Here is a 21,193-nt window from a genome sequence, read left to right on the forward strand (position 1 = left end):
CCTGGCTGCTGTGGCTGCAGTTACGCCTATGGTCCGAGGAGATCCATGATGTCATTGTTAGGACATACAAACACCATACAGATGTTGCCTCGGTCAGGACCTCAGTGCTGCAATTCATTAGCGTTAGGCTATGTTACCACATTTAATTTTTGGTAAGCATTATGCATTGCGTATTTTCAAATAAAATGCAAGTAACCCATTTTACTTAATGTGTGCACAAATTCTGCAACATCAAAAACTCAGCAAATAAATATTCATTGTGAGAACGTAGCTTAACCCAACCAAATAAGAATCACATGCACCAGGCGTGGGTGGGTTATACCTTGATTCAACACAAAAGTCTAATATCACAGAAGGGTCCAGGTCACAGCAAAACAATAGTTCTTATTTATTTGTGGGGCACGAATGCGTATAACCGCTGTAACATGTATTGGTGCGCCATAATTAATTGCTAAGAAGTATCTGGGACCCATGGTGCATATTATACCACTGAACGGCCATGAATAAAACGAGCTACGTAAACAGCAATTACATAATACATCCTTATCATATCTGTTTCCTTTACAAGTGAAAGCAATCCAGTAATAACAGGGCAGATGTCTGCAGATCCTGAGAACATGATAAGGAAAGGATGGTGGTTTAGTTAGACTGTTGCTTTGAAGTTCTAGAGTCCAGGGTTCAAATCTAAGGAAAGACAATGGGTTTGATTCATCATTTGCCCTTTTTTTTGTCACTTTTCTTTTTTTGCATCAACTTCATCAAAATGGTACATAATTAAAAATTTTGCTGAAAAGTAAAAAATGATTTTTATTTGTACGTTAGTCGTTTTGTGATTTATTTATTTTTAGCGCAAAAATATTGGTCCAAAATATCTAGAGTACAAAAAAAACACTCCGGGGAGGAAAGCTAGTGTACATTTGCAGTAAATTCTGCAAAATTCGAAGTTGATGAAGCATGCGAAAATATCCGAAAACCCCTGGCACCACAGACAATGGCATACGTAAAAAAAATAAATAAATAAATTATATTACATTATAAAATATATATATATATATATATATATATATATATATATATATATATATATATATATATATATATATATATATATATATATATATATATATATATATATATATATAGTGGGTAAAAAAGTATTTAGTCAGTCAGCAATAGTGCAAGTTCCACCACTTAAAAAGATGAGAGGCGTCTGTAATTTACATCATAGGTAGACCTCAACTATGGGAGACAAACTGAGAAAAAAAAATCCAGAAAATCACATTGTCTGTTTTTTTATCATTTTATTTGCATATTATGGTGGAAAATAAGTATTTGGTCAGAAACAAAATTTCATCTCAATACTTTGTAATATATCCTTTGTTGGCAATGACAGAGGTCAAACGTTTTCTGTAAGTCTTCACAAGGTTGCCACACACTGTTGTTGGTATGTTGGCCCATTCCTCCATGCAGATCTCCTCTAGAGCAGTGATGTTTTTGGCTTTTCGCTTGGCAACACGGACTTTCAACTCCCTCCAAAGGTTTTCTATAGGGTTGAGATCTGGAGACTGGCTAGGCCACTCCAGGACCTTGAAATGCTTCTTACGAAGCCACTCCTTCGTTGCCCTGGCGGTGTGCTTTGGATCATTGTCATGTTGAAAGACCCAACCACATTTCATCTTCAATGCCCTTGCTGATGGAAGGAGGTTTGCACTCAAAATCTCACGATACATGGCCCCATTCATTCTTTCATGTACCCGGATCAGTCGTCCTGGCCCCTTTGCAGAGAAACAGCCTCAAAGCATGATGTTTCCACCACCATGCTTTACAGTAGGTATGGTGTTTGATGGATGCAACTCAGTATTCTTTTTCCTCCAAACATGACAAGTTGTGTTTCTACCAAACAGTTCCAGTTTGGTTTCATCAGACCATAGGACATTCTCCCAAAACTCCTCTGGATCATCCAAATGCTCTCTAGCAAACTTCAGACGGGCCCGGACATGTACTGGCTTAAGCAGTGGGACACGTCTGGCACTGCAGGATCTGAGTCCATGGTGGCGTAGTGTGTTACTTATGGTAGGCCTTGTTACATTGGTCCCAGCTCTCTGCAGTTCATTCACTAGGTCCCCCCGCGTGGTTCTGGGATTTTTGCTCACCGTTCTTGTGATCATTCTGACCCCACGGGGTGGTATTTTGCGTGGAGCCCCAGATCGAGGGAGATTATCAGTGGTCTTGAATGTCTTCCATTTTCTAATTATTGCTCCCACTGTTGATTTCTTCACTCCAAGCTGGTTGGCTATTGCAGATTCAGTCTTCCCAGCCTGGTGCAGGGCTACAATTTTGTTTCTGGTGTCCTTTGACAGCTCTTTGGTCTTCACCATAGTGGAGTTTGGAGTCAGACTGTTTGAGGGTGTGCACAGGTGTCTTTTTATACTGATAACAAGTTTAAACAGGTGCCATTACTACAGGTAATGAGTGGAGGAAAGAGAAGACTCTTAAAGAAGAAGTTACAGGTCTGTGAGAGCCAGAAATCTTGATTGTTTGTTTCTGACCAAATACTTATTTTCCACCATAATATGCAAATAAAATGATTAAAAATCATACAATGTGATTTTCTGGATTTTTTTTTTTCAGTTTGTCTCCCATAGTTGAGGTCTACCTATGATGTAAATTACAGACGCCTCTCATCTTTTTAAGTGGTGGAACTTGCACTATTGCTGACTGACTAAATACTTTTTTGCCCCACTGTATATATATATACACACACACACACACACACACACACACACACACACACACACACACGTTAACATATACATTTTTAAAATGTGCAAATTTTAAAAAGAAGTAGAGCAAATGAAAACCAGGAGAAACCCCCCACAAATAAACAAAAAGCGCATTAATGAATCAGTCAGGCCCATTATCTACATGGAGTTTAGTTCCTTCTCACTGGGTTTCTTCCAACACTTTAATAATACAGTAATAGATTAATTGACTTACTATGAAATAGGTGTGAGATAGATTGTATTCACACAACCGTATTGTACTGTCAGTGTTACAGCCCAACTGTGCGGTTTTGAGCTACACCAACAGTGTAATATACAGGTGCTTCTCACAAAATTAGATCATCAAACAGTTAATTTATTTCAGTTCTTCAATACAAAAAGTGAAACTCATTATATAGAGTCATTCCAAACAGAGTGATCTATTTCAAGTGTTTATTTCTGTTAATGTTGATGATTATGGCTTTGAAAACTCAAAAGTCATTATTTCAGTAAATTAGAATACTTTATAACACCAGCTTGAAAAATGATTTTAAAATCCAAAATGTTGGCCTACTGAAATGTATGTTCAGTAAATGCACTCAATACTTGGTCAGGGCTCCTTTTGCATCAACTACTGCATCAATGCGGCATGGCATGGAGGCGATCAGCCTGTGGCACTGCTGAGGTGTTTTGGAAGCCCAGGTTGCTTTGATAGCAGCCTTCAGCTCGTCTATATTGTTGGGTCCGGTGTGTCATCTTCCTCTTGACAATACCCCATAGATTCACTATGGGGTTAAGGCCTGGCTAGTTTGCTTCCAGTTAAGCACAGTGATACTGTTGTTATTAAACCAGATATTGGTACTTTTGGCAGTGTGGACAGGTGCCAAGTCCTGCTGGAGAATTAAATTTCCATCTCCAAAAAGCTTGTCGGCAGAGGGAAACATGAAGTGCTCTACAATTTCCTGGTAGACGGCTGTTCAGACCTTGGTCTTGATAAAACACAGTGGATCTACACCAGTAGATGACATGGCTCCCCAAACCATCAATGACTATGAAGCAATCAGTCCAGTTCTTATTCTCCTTGGCCCAGGTAAGACGCTTCTCGCGTTGTCTACTGGTCATGAGTGGCTTGACACAAGGACATTGTGGTGGCTCTTGAAGCAATGACTCCAGCAGCAGTCTACTCCTTGTGAATCTCCTCCAAATTTTTGAATGGCCTTTTCTTAACAATCCTTTCAAGGCTGCGGTTATCCCGGTTGCTTGTGCACCTTTTCCTACCACACTTTTTCGTTCCACTCAATTTTCCATTATCATGCTTGGACACAGCACTCTGTGAACATCCAGCTTCTTTAGCAGTGACCTTTTTTGGCTTTCCCTCCTTGTGGAGTTAGTCAATGACTGCCTTCTGGACATCTGTCAAGTCCGCAATGATTGTGGATCCTTATGAAACAGACTAAGGAACTTTTTAAACCCTTAGGAAGCCTTTTCAGGTGTTTTTTGTTAATTATTCTAATTTATTGAGATAATAACTTTTGGGTTTTCATTGGCTGTAAGCCATAATCATCAACATTAGCAGAAATAAACATGAAATAGATCACTCTGTTAGTAATGATTCTATATAATATAGGAGTTTCACTATTTGTATTGAAGAACTGAAATAAATTAACTTTTTGATGATATTCTAATTTTGTGAGAAGCACTTGTGTGCATATAAGGCTGTTAATTCAGGTCATGTGACTCACGGTCGAGTCAGTCTTTGTGGCCACAACAGGCTGTAAATAAATCTGAAATCAGAATACTGGAGAGACAGACCCATATTATGGGCAGCACGATGGCTCAGTCTTTAGCACTGTGGCCTTGCAGTGCTGGGGTCCTGGGTTCAAATCCCACCAAGGACAACATCTGCAAGGAGTTTGTATGTTCTCCCTGTGTTTGTGTGGGTTTCCTCTGGGTTCCCAAGACATACTGATCTGGAATCTAGATTCTAATTCCCATTGGGGACAGTGTGGATAATGTCTGTAAAGTTCTGTGGAATTAATGGCACTATATAAGTGAGTTAAATAAATATAAGTAAATATTGGAATACACTTGTATGGACTGAAGCTGTGGGACTGTTAGCTTGGAAGCTTTCATACTGTAGCAATTTTGCTTGTAAGGCCGAGTGCCCATGATGTGAAAGTAGCAGCGCTTTGGATGCAGCCATGTTCGCTGCGTCCAAAGCGCTGCCGTCTATTGAACGCAAGTAAATCCGCATGTGTTCACTGAACCGTGCAGATACACCACGTCCAATACATTCTTTTGATGTAATTTCTCTTGCGGAGACTAGCAAAATTGACATACTGCGGTCTTGATAGACGCGCCACATGTCAGTCTTCGCTGGTGATCCCCAGGCGACTATGCACGCATAGTGGACATGGGATTTCTAGAAACCCCATCCACTATGCAGTTGCGGCTGGCCACTGCGGGTTTGATGCTGCATAAGTACACAGCGTCAAATAAGAAGCAATTACTGATAGTGGGCACATACCCTTAGGCCTCTTTCACACTTCCGTTTTTTTGCCATCAGTCACAATCTGCCTATGCAGCATCAATAGTAAAAGATATCATGTTAAAAATAATAATAAAAAAAAAACATTGTGATATTCTCACCTTCCCGAGGCCCCCGCAGCCTTCCCGCTCCTCACGATGCTCCCGGCAGCTCCCGTTCCCAGTGATGCCTTGCAAAATGACCCCAGATAACGTAGCATCACGCGAGACCGCTACGTCATCACAGGTCATTGTCTCGCAAGGCATCACAGGGAACGGGAGCTGCCGGAAGCATCGCGATGATCGGGAAGGCTGCGGGGGCTTCGGGAAGGCTTCGGGGGCCACCGGAAGGCGAGTATCCCATTGAATTCAATGGGTTGTGCTGTGTATGTGTTTTCGCCATCCGTACAACTACAGTAAAACATGTACATGATCACATACCGTTTCATAGGCTGATAATAGAAATCTATTTATCATTCAGATCAGCCGGTTTTGATCCGATTTTTTTCTCATAGACATTCAGACCGGGATAAAAAAAAAATAATCTTTCTGAACAGCACTATTGAATATTGAATAACATGGATCAGTGTGCTGTCCGGTTAAAAAACAGCTAACACATGTCTGGTATATACGCTCGTCTGCATGAGCCCTAACAGTAAGGGGACATGCGGACAGACCCCCACCAATCATACGCTTTCTATACACCCCGGCAATGTGATTATTTGATATTATACTGTTTATCAGAAAAATACAACTTTTCTATATAATGCCAGTGTGCCAAACACGGGCACCGAGATGTTAGGCCTTGCAGCGCAGAAATAGTTCTAGTCGTGCCCGCTGTGCTTTCGCCAGTCATCCCAATTTATTGCTCACTGGCAGGTTTCTTCTACACGTCGGGCAGAGATCCGGCACGGGCTGGCAGCTTTACAGGGCACTTTACGCCGGCGTATCAGACTGCAGAGCTCCGCATCATACGTCACATCTTGTTTATTGTCCGGACATTTGTGTAGCGTCTTGTTCTGACATCTTGTAAGGTCGATGCAATGAGCGACAGTCAATATTCTACATGTCAGAGATTCACTAATGGCCACAGACTGACTGCAATGTGTCACAGCTGTAATAATACACCATCAGCTCTATGGAAAGCAGTGAACGTTACCTGCCCCCGGCCGTAACTAGAGCGGTCAGGATATACAGGCCATCGTCACCAGTGCCTTTTCTCTGATTTCATCCTTGTATTTATTTTCCATTTTCTATAAATACTATTTTTCCATTGAATATCACAAATATCAGATGTCCAAAAATTGTGGTTATTTTCATAAAGAAAAAAAAACTTACTTTATTTTAAAAGGTCTAATTGTTTGCTTCCACTGATATGGATAGCAAAAGTAAAAAATATCAATATTTATAAGCTGTTTTTCATCATTTTTACGGCTCACGCGACTGTTATTTAATGAACTCGGACCAGTGTTATTCAATGATGCAGTGCTGATTTATGTATTTTTTGTAACATGTATTCGGAGAAAAAAATAAATAAATAAATAAATAAATAAAATTGCAGAATGCTGAGACATTAATTGGAAATCGGATGGGTGTGAGAAAAAAAAACAAATGCAACACAGTTCTGTAGCATGGGAAACAGTAAATGGTCCTGTAAGACATTAATAGCGGCTGATTAAAAAAACGGATTGTATACGGATGACAAGTGAGAAAACAAAATCATCACTTTTCTAGATGGAAATTGGACTGATTTTTTTTATGCTCGTGTGATCCCTTAATTCTGGTCATTTTCAGGCGAGTATAAGGGCTCGCTCACATGAGCGAATAAATCAGACGACTGCAATCCAATAAAAGATTGCACTGCATTCGGCCTAATGTTATACTATGGGGCAGCTCACAGCTGCGATTATCTTCCCATGCCAATTCGAAATGAGAAAAAAAGTGCAGAATGCTGCGAATATCGGATTGTATGCACCCTTAGAAGTCTATGGGTGGATGTGAAACATTGCGCTGCACTCGGATGTCACCCGAGTGCAGTGTGATTCCCACGGATGCTGGTGATGGAGAAATTACTTTCTCCGTCTACTCCGCACCTGTACAGTGATTCTCACATGTGAGAGAATAGGAGCACAGAGCACCGACACTCGGATCACGGCAGAGCAGGAGCCGAAGGTCATTATCCCATCGCACTGGATGGTATACCCTGGTGTGACTCCGGCCTTATAGGGCCATTTGTACAATTATATTAGGGACGCCGAGTCCTTGCTCGACCGCGGGTTTAATGATAATGATAGCGGAAATAAAAATGAGTTCCTGTGATTAGGCTTGGGTATGGACATAGATTATTTATCAGTTTTGACCCGGTTACCAAAAAACACCAAGCCTAAAACTCACCTCCTGAAAAGCTAATAAAATGCGTAACTCATCTACAAATACAAAAATGCCATAATACATCAACTTAATGCCCTGTATTACAGTCATGCTACACCAGCCTTTAGATCAAATGGACAATTCTAGATATCCGAATAATTATTAGGAATTCTAATCTTCCATACCCCGGTCCATGTATCGGTCTAAATACTGACTATTTTATAAAGAACAGGTGCCGCCGGTCGGGCAAGGATCATCCATTTAATTAGACGCCAGGCCCCTGGGAGGGTCGTAGAGTATTTAAGCCCCTCTCTTCATTAAGCAATTATGCTAATTGCCGTAAATCTCAGTTATGTCCATCGGCTGTGTCCATTGAGCAGTAATTGGCCTGAAGCTATCTGGGCGCCCATTCTCCAGCTGAGCAGCCCCATGCCAGGAGGGCAGGGTTACAACTTCCCAGCTGCAGAGGGATAATCAGTGACAGCCTGCACCCAGCAGCATGCAGATAGCGGCTGCCCATTGTGCGCACACGAATGCCGCTCTCCGGACAGCGCTGACCTGAATGCACACATTTACTACAGCCGCACACAAGGTCACCACTTCCCCTACAATCTTCCTATACATCCATGCGCTATAATAAAGGATCCCACCAACCTTGCTCCTGCTCCTCAGGCTTGGCCGGCTGGTTCCCCATGATGCAGAATAGTGCTCAGACCTATCACATTGGCCTGTATGTCCGGACTCTGGCTACAGACATGTTCCAAGTCACTTCTGCAGCTGGACCTTTGTAATGGGTGGATTGTCCTACATAGAAAACTCCCAGCTTTCCAGCAGCGAGCACTGGGAATGAAGCCTGGGTGCCTGTGTCAGGGCAGTGCTGGCCATCCCTCCTCCCTAATTACAATACTCAGCAGCACAGAAAGGCTGGGCTGTGCAGTTAATTAGCCGGCTGCCTGCTGGAATCAGGAAAGAAAGAAGAAAAAGGTGACTCAACATGTGATGGAGGCCACATAGAGGCCAGCGAGAGGCACTGCAGGCTGCGGAGAGGGAAGATGGCACTGCTCTACATCTGCTCTCAGGATCATAGCGGATTGGGATGGGATCTCTGATCCATGGATTCCTTCATAGTCAGCGGGAGCAGGGACACTACTGCTCATATGTCATATCCCATACATTACTCTACATTCAGAAATAACAATGTTACACTTATGTCAATTTACAGAATTTTTCTTCCCTATTTCTAGCGATCAATGCAGTTATTTGATCCAGTAACCATAGTCTCAAATCGTTATTTATTAAACAGGGTCATCTCACTTAGGCTGCTTTCATACATCATTTTTTTGCCATCAGTTGCAATCCATCGAATTGTGAAAAAAAACGGATCCGGCAAAAGTTGCCACCGTATCCGTTTTTTTTCTCATAGACTTGTATTAGCGACGGATTGCCTCACGTTTCATCCGTCGAAAATTGTTTATCCGGCGGCCGGAGAAAACAGACATAGTAACGTTTTTTGTGTCCGTCGAAAAAACAGACAGCGACGGATCCGTCATTTGCTAGAATGGAAGCCTATGGCGCCGGATCCGTCAAATGCCAGAATCCGACAACGGATTCTGTTTTTCTGTAAATGAGCATGCTCCGATTTTTTTAGGCTCTAATTAGCTGGATCAACTAGTCTGATCCGGCAAAAAAAACGGATCCGTCGCCTCAGTTTTTCACAATCTGCGATAGATCCGTTTTTTTCACAATTCGACAATTCGACGGATTGTGACTGATGGCAAAAAACTGATGTGTGAAAGCAGCCTTATTGAGTGTTTTATTTTAATCTGCAGCTAAAAAATCCACAGCCGTGTGACTGGCAACTTGGATTTCTCATTGAAGACAATGAGATTCTAATCATTCATACCCTCGATACGTCTGCGGCACCCCAGGGTCCTGGTCGTCGCAGTGGTATTGCTTTCCTCTCAGGGAGAGTGATGCTATGTTTGGAGGCAAAGAAGGATAACTGCATCCAGGTATCACAAACATGCAACACATTTCACATTCCAGGTCACCAGGGGCAGCTCTTGCTCCTATTTATTAGGTCACTCCCCACATTGGTAAAACTGGTTGCCTGTAGGGAAAGTGAGGGAGTTGCTGGCTGCGCTCCGCTCAGTGAGTTGGTCCCTGGCAGGGGTGAGATCCTGTCAGAGAACGAAGGAGAAGGACACGGAGCTGTGCATGCCCTCAGAGCTGCAGCTCATAGAAAGAGACATTGAAGGCAGAACTGTATTGCAGCAAGCGTGCAAGGAAGTCGTAGCAAAGGAGTGGATACCAGAAGGGGACCAGCCCTACATAGGCTGCCTCCTTCTGAGGCGCAGAATCCCAGTAGCCGGAACACCGAGGGAGTAACGACCTTTATGCCTTGCTCCAGAGACCGGCAGGACAGCTAATTTCACGTTACCTGTCTGCCCTACACCCAGGAGGCACGGTGGCACCCCTTAGAGGCTGGGGCATGATAGAGTCCCTATAAACCACCTTAAGCCACCAGTCATACGGGTTTGTCCTATCCTATATGGGGGACAGAGAGCGGGACATTACATCTGTGAGGACCTTATGTGAAGACTCTGGACTTGCCTCCAAACCGGCCGGACTCTGCCTGCCCTGTGGTCTGGTGCCCTGGACTGTGGATGCTGAAGTTTTCAGTAAAAGGTAAAGAGACTGCAACCTGGTGTCCTCGTTCTTCACTGCGCCTCTCACCATCCACCATCTACACACCGGGAAGCCCTGGGGATACACTTCACCTGTGGGAAGGTATACCATCTAGCTGCCATAACATCACCCCAGCGGACCCCTTAAAGCAGCGTTGGTCACCCTGACCGAATACCACAGGTGGCGTCACAAACATTTCCCCTTTAAAGACCTTTCCCTTTTACACGGACGTCCCAGGGCCACGGACCGGGTCAGCCACTGTGACATCCCCCTGTGAACCGAAGGACCCGGTACCGAGTACCCCGCTGCCCTGACGGGGCGATCCACGTCCATGTATCAGTCTAAATGCTGAAGGCCTATCCGACTATTTTATAAAGAACAGGTGCCGCCACTCGGGCAAGGATCATCTGTTTAATTAGACGCTCCTGGGAGGGCCAGATTTCGGTAAAGAACAATGACAAACATCATTGTGAAACTAAGATGTTGTTTCTGAGACATCTTTTAGGCTGGTAAAGTGGTACCACGGCACTTCTACATATGGTGAAAAAGTAGGATCCTTGTAAAGTGGTGAAGAAAAAAAACTTGGCACTCGTAGTAAATCAGAGAATATTTTGAATATATTTAATTATAGTGCAGGCAATCGAAAAAGTGAAGACTTTTCGATCAATGACCTTCATCATTATATCACATTGCAAAAGGCAGAACGTGCAATGGCATGGAGCGCTCACTACTCAGCCACAGCGTTAACATATACTGTATGTTCTGCCTTTTGCCACCTTGTATACTGATGAAGGTCACTTGATCGAAAAGTCTTCACTTTTTCGATTTGCCTACCCTTATTGTGACACATCTGGATTCAGAGAAGTTACTTTCTTATGCTGTCTAATATTTATTTATTTTACTTGCTTACATAGTGCCAGTAATTCCAGAGGGATTTACAGATATTTTTTTATTACTGGCTCCATTGGGGCTCATAATCTAGATTCCCTATCAGTATGTCTTTGGAGTGTGGGAGGAAACCGGAGAACCCGGAGGAAACCCACACAAACAATGGGAGAACATACAAACTCCTTGCAGATGTGGTTATTGGTAGGATTTGAGACTGGGGCATCAATGCTGCAATGCTAACCACTGAGCCACCATGCTGCCCTGACTAATCATTTAATATAGTATCCTCATTTGAAGTTTTGTCCCAATATAATATGCCGCTCACACTGGTCGTACAACCTATCACTTTTCTGAATGTATCATGTTATTTCTGTTTTCGGTTTTATAAAAGTGCATGTAAAAACGGTCAAAAAAAAGGATAAAAAGATTACAAATTCTCCTTTGGTATATCTGCATGTTAGAATTAAGAAATTGTACTGAATTAGAATCATTCTTTTATACCAAAATGTATATTAAATGAAACAGATCTAGTTTAATGAAATTCTAGGGCTGCCTGATAGCTTATATATGTACAACAATAGTTTCCAAACTGCCACAAACAAGCCATAGGTTGCAGACCATTTCTACACCTATTAAATAAATTTGGTCACTTGCATTTTTCCATTGCGTTTTTGTGTGTGTTTAACATGAGTTTTTATCATGTTTTCATGCTGTGTTTTATGTCTCTTTTTGGTGTCATGTTTTAAATAAAGCTGCGTTGCTTTTAATACTTCCTGATATTTGGCTTCAACAAAACTTTATTGATGCAGTCGTGGGTGGATTTCATATGGTTTTGTAATTTCGCGATGGCTCCACCATGAACGTCTTTTCCCTTACGTCTTCATTAAAAGAATGAACGTGTTACTTCTTCCAGTGCTCCAGGGTTTCTGAAGCGGTTACAAAAATACCGAACACATGAACAGCAATATTGTTTTTACATCACATTATGATCATTTTTTGTAGTGCTTTATCAGGCTGATTCCAGACGGAATTTGCCTAAAAAAGACTGTATGTGCATAGGCGCTGAGTGCAAATTGTAGAGATTTTAAGAAGTTTTGAGAATTGCAAGATGATTTGGAGTTTCCGGTCAGTTTCTCCCCCAAAAACTCCTTAAAAAACTCAAAGTGCAAATAGTCCAAATCCATCACAACCGTGCAAATGATTCTCTCCCGTTTTCTGTAGGATCAGACACATTCCCTATTCAGCCAAAAAAGTTAATAATATCAACCAAAGTCAAAGGGAATTTGTCAGCACATTCTTCCATGGGGAAGCAGTGGAATGGCTGTGTGGAAACTGGTCTCCCAGTAAAAATTATACCTTTTTAGTATAGATCCGTTTTGCCAGTCATGAGAAATCTAGTATAAAAGAAATAAGCAAATCATAATGTAAGTGCACTGGGGGTGTCAGTGCACTTGGGTGACTTCTAAGTGCATTGACACGTCCCAGTGCACTTCCAGACTGATTTGTATGTCTTCTCTGCTAGATTTCTCATGACTGACACATTGGATCTCTACAAAAATGGTATAATTTTAAATGAGGGATGAGTTCCTATACAGACATGGCAAGGATTCCACATTTAAAATGTGCTGAAATGATCCCTGTAACAACTGTATTTTGTTGTTGTATTTGAGCTCTGTAGGACATATTTTTGCAACACTTGAATAGTAGAATTTTGGCTTTTTATGAGGAATTTTTTTGGCTATTATAAACCTAATACTTATAGGATATGGAAAAATATTTAGTACTGTATTAGGTTGGGCTTGTTGGACGTGACACTGTCATGATACATTTGAATTTTGTAATTTTACGTAAAACAAAATTCATTTTCAATTCATGATCTTACTGTTTCTAAACAAATAATTGGAAGATATAATGCCTTCTTCTGCAGAAAATTATCCAAAATCATTCCCTTTGAGACATCTCGTTATACAGTTGTAGGGGTCCATGAACCTTAGTGCCCGGGGACTCAAACAATGTCAGCTTGTCCCATGGCTGAAATGGTGATGAGAGTGGCAAGGTTCCACCAAGCACAGATCCCATTGAGACAAATGTGAAACTTTAGCTTTTCCACGAATTTATCTACAAATTAAAAGCTTTTGATGAAGGGATCCTGACCATCTGGATGTAGATTTAAACACTGTCTTCCATAGTCAGAAGAGGCCCCTGTGCGAGAACAATATATGGGCCCTTTACAGTCCAACAGCTCATCATAATGCACAAGTCTACCGGCTTTAGAGGTCGACGTGGCTCCCGTACCTCGTGGCCCCTGTGGGGCCACACAGGTTACAGCAATGATATATCTGCCCCTGTATTTAACCCCTTCATGCGACAACCAATTTCTGTTTTTTTGAGTTTCCACTCTTTCCTCCCCTTCTTCCCAAAGTCATAACTCTTATTTCTCTGTCCACATTGACACATCAGGGCTTGTTTTTTGCAGGACCAGTTGTACTTTTGAATGACAACATTCATTCTACCACATAGTGTACTCGAAAAGGGAAAAAATTCCTAGTGTGGTGAAATTGTGAAAAAATGCAATGCTGACATTGCGATTTGGGAATTGTTTTTACGGTGTATATTTTGTGGTAAAAATAACCTTGCAATATGATTCTTCTCATCAATATGTTTAAGACGACATCTAAAATGTTCAGTTTTTCTTATTTTAGTGGTGAAAAAGAAGAGCAGATGCTTGCAAAAAAAAAAAAAAAAAAAATTGGGGGGGGGGGGGGGGAGAATGTGTCACCATTTTTAACCCCTTCACCCCAAAGCCTGTTTTCACCTGTGACACGGCCAATTTTTAGAATTCTGACCACTGTCACTTTATGAGATCATAACTCTAAAACGCTTCAACGGATCCTGGTGATTCTGACATTGTTTTCTCGTGACATATTGTACTTCATGATAGTGGTAAAACTTCTTCGATATGACTTGCATTTATTTGTGAAAAAAACAAAAATTTGTCGAAAATTATGAAAATTTAGCAATTTTCAAACTTTTAGTTTTTATGCCCTTAAATTAGAGAGTTATATCTCATAATATAGTTAATAAACAACATTCCCCACATGCCTGCTTTACATCAGCACAATTTTGGAAACATATTTTTTTTTTTGTTAGGGAGTTATAAGGGTTAAAAGTTGACCAGTGATTTCTCATTTTTGCAACAAAATTTGCAAAACCATTTTTTTTACGGACCACCTCACACTTGAAGTGACTTTGAGGGGTCTATATGACAGAAAATGCCCAAAAGTGACACCATTCTAAAAACTGCACCACAGAAGGTACTCAAAACCATATTCAAAAAGTTTATTAACCCTTCAGGTGCTTCACAGGAATTTTTGGAATGTTTAAAAAAAATTGAAAATTCAACTTTTTTTTCACATTTTTACTTCAGATCCAATTTGTTTTATTTTACCAAGGGTAACAGGAGAAATTGGACCAAAAAAGTCGTTGTACAATTTGTCCTGAGTACGCCGATACCCCACATGTTGGGGTAAACCATTGATTGGGCACATGGCAGAGCTCGGAAGGGAAGGAGCGCCATTTGACTTTTCAATGCAAGATTTGCTGGAATTGAGATCGGAACCCATGTCGCAATTGGAGAGCCCCTGACGTGCCTAAACAGTGGAAACCCCCACAAGTGACACCATTTTGGAAAGTAGACCCTCTAAGGAACTAATCTAGATGTGTGGTGAGCACTTTGAACCTCCAAGTGCTTCACAGAAGTTTATAATGTAGAGCCGTAAAAAAAAATTCATATTAATTTTCACAAAAAATGATCTTTTTGCCCAAAATTTTTTATTTTCCCAAGGGTAACAGGATAAATTGGACCCCAAAAGTTGTTGTGCAATTTGTCCTGAGTACGCTGATATTTCATATATGGGGATAAACCACTGTTTGGGCGCATGGCAGAGCTCGGAAGGGAAGGAGCGCCATTTGACTTTTCAATGCAAAATTGGCTGGAATTGAGATTGGAACCCATGTCGTGTTTGGAGAGCCCCTGACGTGCCTAAACAGTGGAAACCCCCACAAGTGACACAATTTTGGAAAGTAGACCCTCTAAGGAACTAATCTAGATGTGTGGTGAGCACTTTGAACCTCCAAGTGCTTCACAGAAGTTTATAATGTAGAGCCGTAAAAAAAAATTCATATTAATTTTCACAAAAAATGATCTTTTTGCCCCCAATTTTTTATTTTCCCAAGGGTAACAGGATAAATTGGACCCCAAAAGTTGTTGTGCAATTTGTCCTGAGTACGCTGATACTTCATATATGGGGATAAACCACTGTTTGGGCGCATGGCAGAGCTCAGAAGGGAAGGAGCGCCATTTGACTTTTCAATGCAAAATTGTCTGGAATTGAGATCAGAACCCATGTCGTGTTTGGAGAGCCCCTGACGTGCCTAAACAGTGGAAACCCCCACAAGTGACACCATCTTGGAAAGAAGACCCCCTAAGGAACTTATCTAGATGTGTGGTGAGCACTTTTAACCCCCAATTGTTTCAGTAAAGTTTAGAATGTAGCGCTGTGAAAATTAAAAAAATCATTTTTTCTTTCCACAAAATGATGTTTTAGCCCACAATTTTTTTTCCCAAGGGTAACAGGAGAAATTGGACCACAAAAGTTATTATCCAATTTGTCCTGAGTACGCTGATACCCCATACATTGGGGGGAACCACTGTTTGGGCGCACGGCAGAGCTCGGAAGGGAAGGAGCGCCGTTTGAAATGCAGACTTAGATGGATTGGTCTGCAGGTGTCATGTTGCATTTGCAGAGCCCCTGATGTACCTAAACAGTAGAAACCCCCCACAAGTGACCCCATATTGGAAACTAGACCCCTCGAGGAACTTATCTAGATGTGTTGTGAGAACTTTGAACCAACTAGTGTTTCACTACAGTTTATCACGCAGAGCCGCGAAAATAAACATTTTTTTTTTTTCCACGAAAATGATATTTTAGCCCCCACGTTTTTATTTTCCCAAGGGTAACAGGAGAAATTGGACAACAAAAGTTGTTGTCCAATTTGTCCTGAGTACGCTGATACCCCATATATGGGGGGGAACCACTGTTTGGGCGCACGGCAGAGCTCGGAAGGGAAGGAGCGCCGTTTGAATTGCAGACTTAGACGGATTGGTCTGCAGGTGTCTTGTTGCATTTGCAAAGCCCCTGATGTACCCAAACAGTAGAAACCCCCCACAAGTGACCCCATATTGGAAACTAGACCCCCCAGGGAACTTATCTAGATGTGTTGTGAGAACTTTGAACCAACAAGTGTTTCACTACAGTTTATCTCGCAGAGCTGCGAAAATAAAAAACATTTTTTTTCCACGAAAATTATATTTTAGCCCCCACGTTTTTATTTTCCCAAGGGTAACAGGACAAATTGGACCCCAAAAGTTGTTGTCCAACTTGTCCTGAGAACGCTGATACCCCATATGTTGGGGGGAACCACTGTTTGGGCGCACAGGAGAACTCGGAAGCGAAGGAGCACTGTTTTAGTTTTTCAAAGCAGAATTGTCTGGAATTGAGATCGGACGCCATGTCGCGTTTGGAGAGCCCCTGATGTGCCTAAACAGTGAAAACTCCCCAATTCTAACTGAAACCCTAACCCCAACCCTAACCCCAGCCCTAACCCTAGCCCTAACCCCAACCCTAGCCCTAACCCTAGTCCTAACCCTAGCGCTACTTTCACACTAGCGTTTTTTTGCATACATCGCAATGCGTCGTTTTGGTGAAAAAACGCATCCTGCAAAGTGATCTGCAGGATGCGTTTTTTCCCCATAGACTAACATTAGCGACGCTTTGCAACGTATTGACACACGTCGCAAGCGTCGTGCGACGGTTGCGTCGTGTTGTGGCGGACCGCCGGCAGCAAAAAAACGTTACATGTAACTTTTTTTGTGCCGACGGTCCACCATTTCCGACCGCGCATGCGCGGCTGGAACTCCGCCCCCACCTCCCCGCACCTCACAATGGGGCAGCGGATGCGTGGAAAAACAGCATCCGCTGCCCCCGTTGTGCGGCGCTTGCACAGTATGCGCCGGTATGTCGGGCCGACGCAGCGCGACGGCCCCGTACCGACGCTAGTGTGAAAGTAGCCTAACAGGAAAATGGAAATAAATATATTTTTTAAAATTTTATTATTTTTCCCTAACTAAGGGGGTGATGAAGGGGGATTTGATTTACTTTTATAGCGTTTTTTAGCAGATTTTTATGGTTGGCAGCCATCACACACTAAAAGACGCTTTTTATTGCAAAAAATAGTTTTTGCATCACAACATTTTGAGAGCTATAATTTTTCCATATTTTGGTCCACAGAGTCATGTGAGATCTTGTTTTTTGCGGGACGAGTTGACGTTTTTATTGGTACCATTTTCGGGCACATGACATTTTTTGATCGCTTTTTATTCTGATTTTTGGGAGGCGGAATGAACAAAAACCAGCAATTCCTGAAATTCTTTTAGGGGGGGGCGTTTATAGCGTTCCGCGTTTGGTAAAAAGGATAAAGCAGTTTTATTCTTCGGGTCAGTACGATTACAGCGATACCTCATTTATGTAATTTTTTTATGTTTTGGCGCTTTTACACAATAAAAACTATTTTATATAAAAAAATAATTGTTTTTGCATCGCTTTATTCTGAGAGCTATAACTTTTTTATTTTTCTGCTGATGATGCTGTATGGCAGCTTTTTTTTTGCGGGACAAGATTATGTTTTCAGCGGTACCATGGTTATTTATATGCGTCTATTTGATCGCGTGTTATTCCACTTTTTGTTTGGCGGTATGAGAATAAAGCGTTGTTTTTTGCCTCGTTTTTTTTTTTTTTTTACGGTGTTCACTGAAGGGGTTAACTAGTGATATAGTTTTATAGGTGGGGTCGTTACGGACGCGGCGATACCAAATATGTGTACTTTTATTGTGTGATTTTTTTTATTTAGATAAAGAAATGTATTTATGGGAATATTTATTTTTTTTTCTTTATTTAGGAAATTTTTTTTTATTTTTTTTTTTTACACATGTGGAAATTTATTTTTTTACTTTTTTACTTTGTCCCAGGGGGGGACATCACAGATCGGTGATCTGACAGTGTGCACAGCACTCTGTCAGATCACCGATCTGACAGGCACATTGCAGAGGCTTGCCGGCGCCTGCTATGAGGAATTCTCAGCAGACGCCGGCAAGCAGGGTCATCTCATGACCCGGAAGGAGTCCCGCGGCCATCTTGGATCCGGGGACTCCTTCCAGGTCACCGGAGCAGCGCGATCTCATCGCGCTGCCCTGGTGGGAGAGCGCAGGGAGCCCCCGTCCCTGCGCGATCCCCCTCTATGCCGCTGTCACTATTGACAGCGGCATCAGAGGGGTTAAATGCCCGCGATCGGCGATAGCGCCGATCGTGGGCATTGCTGCGGGGTGTCAGCTGTCATATACAGTTGACACCCGCACCCGATCACTGCGGCGCTCAGCGTGAGACCGCGGTGATCGGGGCGCCGTACTAGTACTGCGGCTGGCACTAATGCAGTGCCGGCAGCGCAGTACTAGTACGGCGCATGTCGGGAAGGGGTTAATTAATCACTAATATAAGTATCTGGAATGTTCATTAATTATAAAATCGAGTGAAACCATTTTAGTCCGGTTTCACATGTCCTGATACTTCCGGTACCGGAAAAAAAACAGTATCGGAGATGTCAGTGTCCGTGTGTCATAGTTGCAGCACACATGTGGCAACAGCACCATACAGACAGGCACCAGGGAAGAAGCGCATGGTTAGCGCTGTTCCTCGGCGCCGAGTGCTGAAGACAGCTCTCATCATTCTCCCCTTCTCTGAGAGTTGTATTCAAGTGAGAAGAATGACAGCAGGCGACGGCTGATGGGACTATTATTCACATCAGGCTATACCTGCTGCCATTAATAACAGTGAAAGCAGGTGGCGGCTGATGGGAGTATTCATCACATGCCGGCTGAACTATAAATAAATACATTTTTTTTTTAAATGGTGTCGGTTCCACTGTATTTTCTATAACCAGCCGGGCAAAACTGATAGCTGACAACCAGCCTTGCTAAAGCTGACAGCCGGAGTCTGGTATTGTCAGGCTGGTAAGGGGCCATGGATATTGCCCCCCTCAGCTGCCCAGAAAAGGCACATCTATTAGATGCAACAATTCTGTTGCTTTGCCCGAGTCTTCCTACTTGCCCTGTAGCAATAGTATATTTGTGGGGTTGATAGGTTGATGTCACCACGATGATGGCACCACTGGTCAATGATGCCACCACTGGTCAATGATGCTGCAGATGTGTGAAAGAGGCCTTAGATTAACCCCTTTCCGACATTGGGCATACATTTACGCTGATGTTGGACTCCCTCACTTTGATGTGGGCTCTGACGGTGAGCCCTCATCTTTCCCGGCACATATCAGCTGTTTTGAACAGATACATGTGCCCGGAATAGCCAGGGGTGGAATCGCTATCCACCCGTGGCTATTTACCCGCTAAATGCCACTGACAGCAACATTTAACAAGCGCTTCCACCAATCACGCCGGAAATCTGCCCACCGGTGACCCGCGTCACGTGATCGCGGGTCACCGATGTGTTGACATGACAACCAAAGGTCTCCTGGAGACCTCTATGTTTGTCAGTGCCAGCTTGCTGTGAGCGCCACCTAGTGGTCTGTGCTCATAGCAAGTGAGTAATTCTGCTATATAGAAGCGATCTGATCATCGCCTCTATGTAGCAGAGCCGATCGGGTTGTGGCAGCTTCTAGTCTATTGAAGCGTGCCAAAAGTAGAAAAAAAAACCTGAAAAATATAAAAAAAGTAAGAAATATAAAAGTTCAAATCACCCCTAATTCAAAATAAAACAATAAGAAAAAAAAAAACACAAATATACACATATTTGGTATCGCCGTGTTCAGAATCGCCCGATCTATCAATAAAAAAAAGGATTAACCTGATTGCTCAACGGCATAGTGAGAAAAAAAAGTCAAAATACCAGAATTAATTTTTTTGGGTCACCGCAACATTGCACTAAAATGCAATAACGGGCGATGAAAAGATCTGCATCATATCTGGTATCATTAAAAACGTCAGCTCAGCATGCAAAAAATAAGCCCTCAGCCAACCCGAGATCACGAAAAAATGGAGATGCTACGAATATAGGAAAATGGCGCAATTTTTATTTATTTATTTTTTTTTAACAAAGTTTGGAATTTTTTTTCACCACTTAGATAAAAAAGAACCTAGATATGTTTGGTGTCTATGAAGTTGTAAAGGCCTGGAGAATCATAACGGCAGGTTAGTTTTAGCATTTATTGAACCTAGTAAAAAAGCCAAACAAAAAACAAGTGTGGGATTGTACTTTTTGTGCAATTTCACCGCACTTGGAATTTTTTTTCCCGTTTTCTAGTACACGACATGGTAAAATCATTGAAAAGTACAATTCGTACCACAAAAAAAACAAGCCCTCACACAGCCATATTGACGGAAAAATAAATGTATGTCTGGGAAGAAGGGGAGCGAAAAACGAAAATGCTAAACCAAAAAAAGCTCCGGGGTTAAGGGGTTAAGGTCTCTTTAATTAAAAAAGAAGTTGACAAAATTTAAAAACACTTTTTCTTCTATTAAGTCTACAAGATAAACCCCCCACCCTACGTCACTGCATTACATTATTCACTTATCCACGTGTCACTGTAGGTATCAAATGCTAGAGATTAGTGGGGTTTGACTGCTGGGACCTCAACAATTGTTAGCACAAGTAACACTATCCCCCAATTTCCTACATGCACATGACTGCCTCTACAAGGAGTTCCACAGGGCTCCTGTGCCATTGCTGTGACACATAACCCTGGCACCCAATTAGCACTGGCATCAAAGTCCCAGCCTCCAGTCAAATTGAACATGAAAGGTAAGTCAGAGATCAGCTGCAGCCCAGACT

At 42.2% G+C, this 21,193-nt stretch overlaps 1 protein-coding gene across 5 annotated transcripts in view; it reads right to left on the reverse strand.

Moving 5' to 3' along the window:
- SPECC1 (sperm antigen with calponin homology and coiled-coil domains 1) overlaps positions 1-21,193 on the reverse strand; it is a 543,118-nt gene that overhangs the window by 293,980 nt on the left and 227,945 nt on the right. The window contains exon 1 of one of the 5 annotated variants that reach the window (XM_077294265.1): positions 8,313-8,622. The exons of 3 other annotated variants lie outside the window; for them this stretch is intronic. In XM_077294265.1, coding sequence (XP_077150380.1) covers positions 8,313-8,352 — 40 coding nt within the window. In that variant the 5' untranslated portion in view covers positions 8,353-8,622. Of the gene's footprint in view, positions 1-8,312; positions 8,623-21,193 lie in introns of those variants that run through there. One more of the 5 variants, XM_077294268.1, reaches the window with a different exon arrangement.

Source organism: Ranitomeya variabilis, chromosome 3, assembly GCF_051348905.1.
Source record: "Ranitomeya variabilis isolate aRanVar5 chromosome 3, aRanVar5.hap1, whole genome shotgun sequence".
NCBI lineage: Eukaryota > Metazoa > Chordata > Amphibia > Anura > Dendrobatidae > Ranitomeya > Ranitomeya variabilis.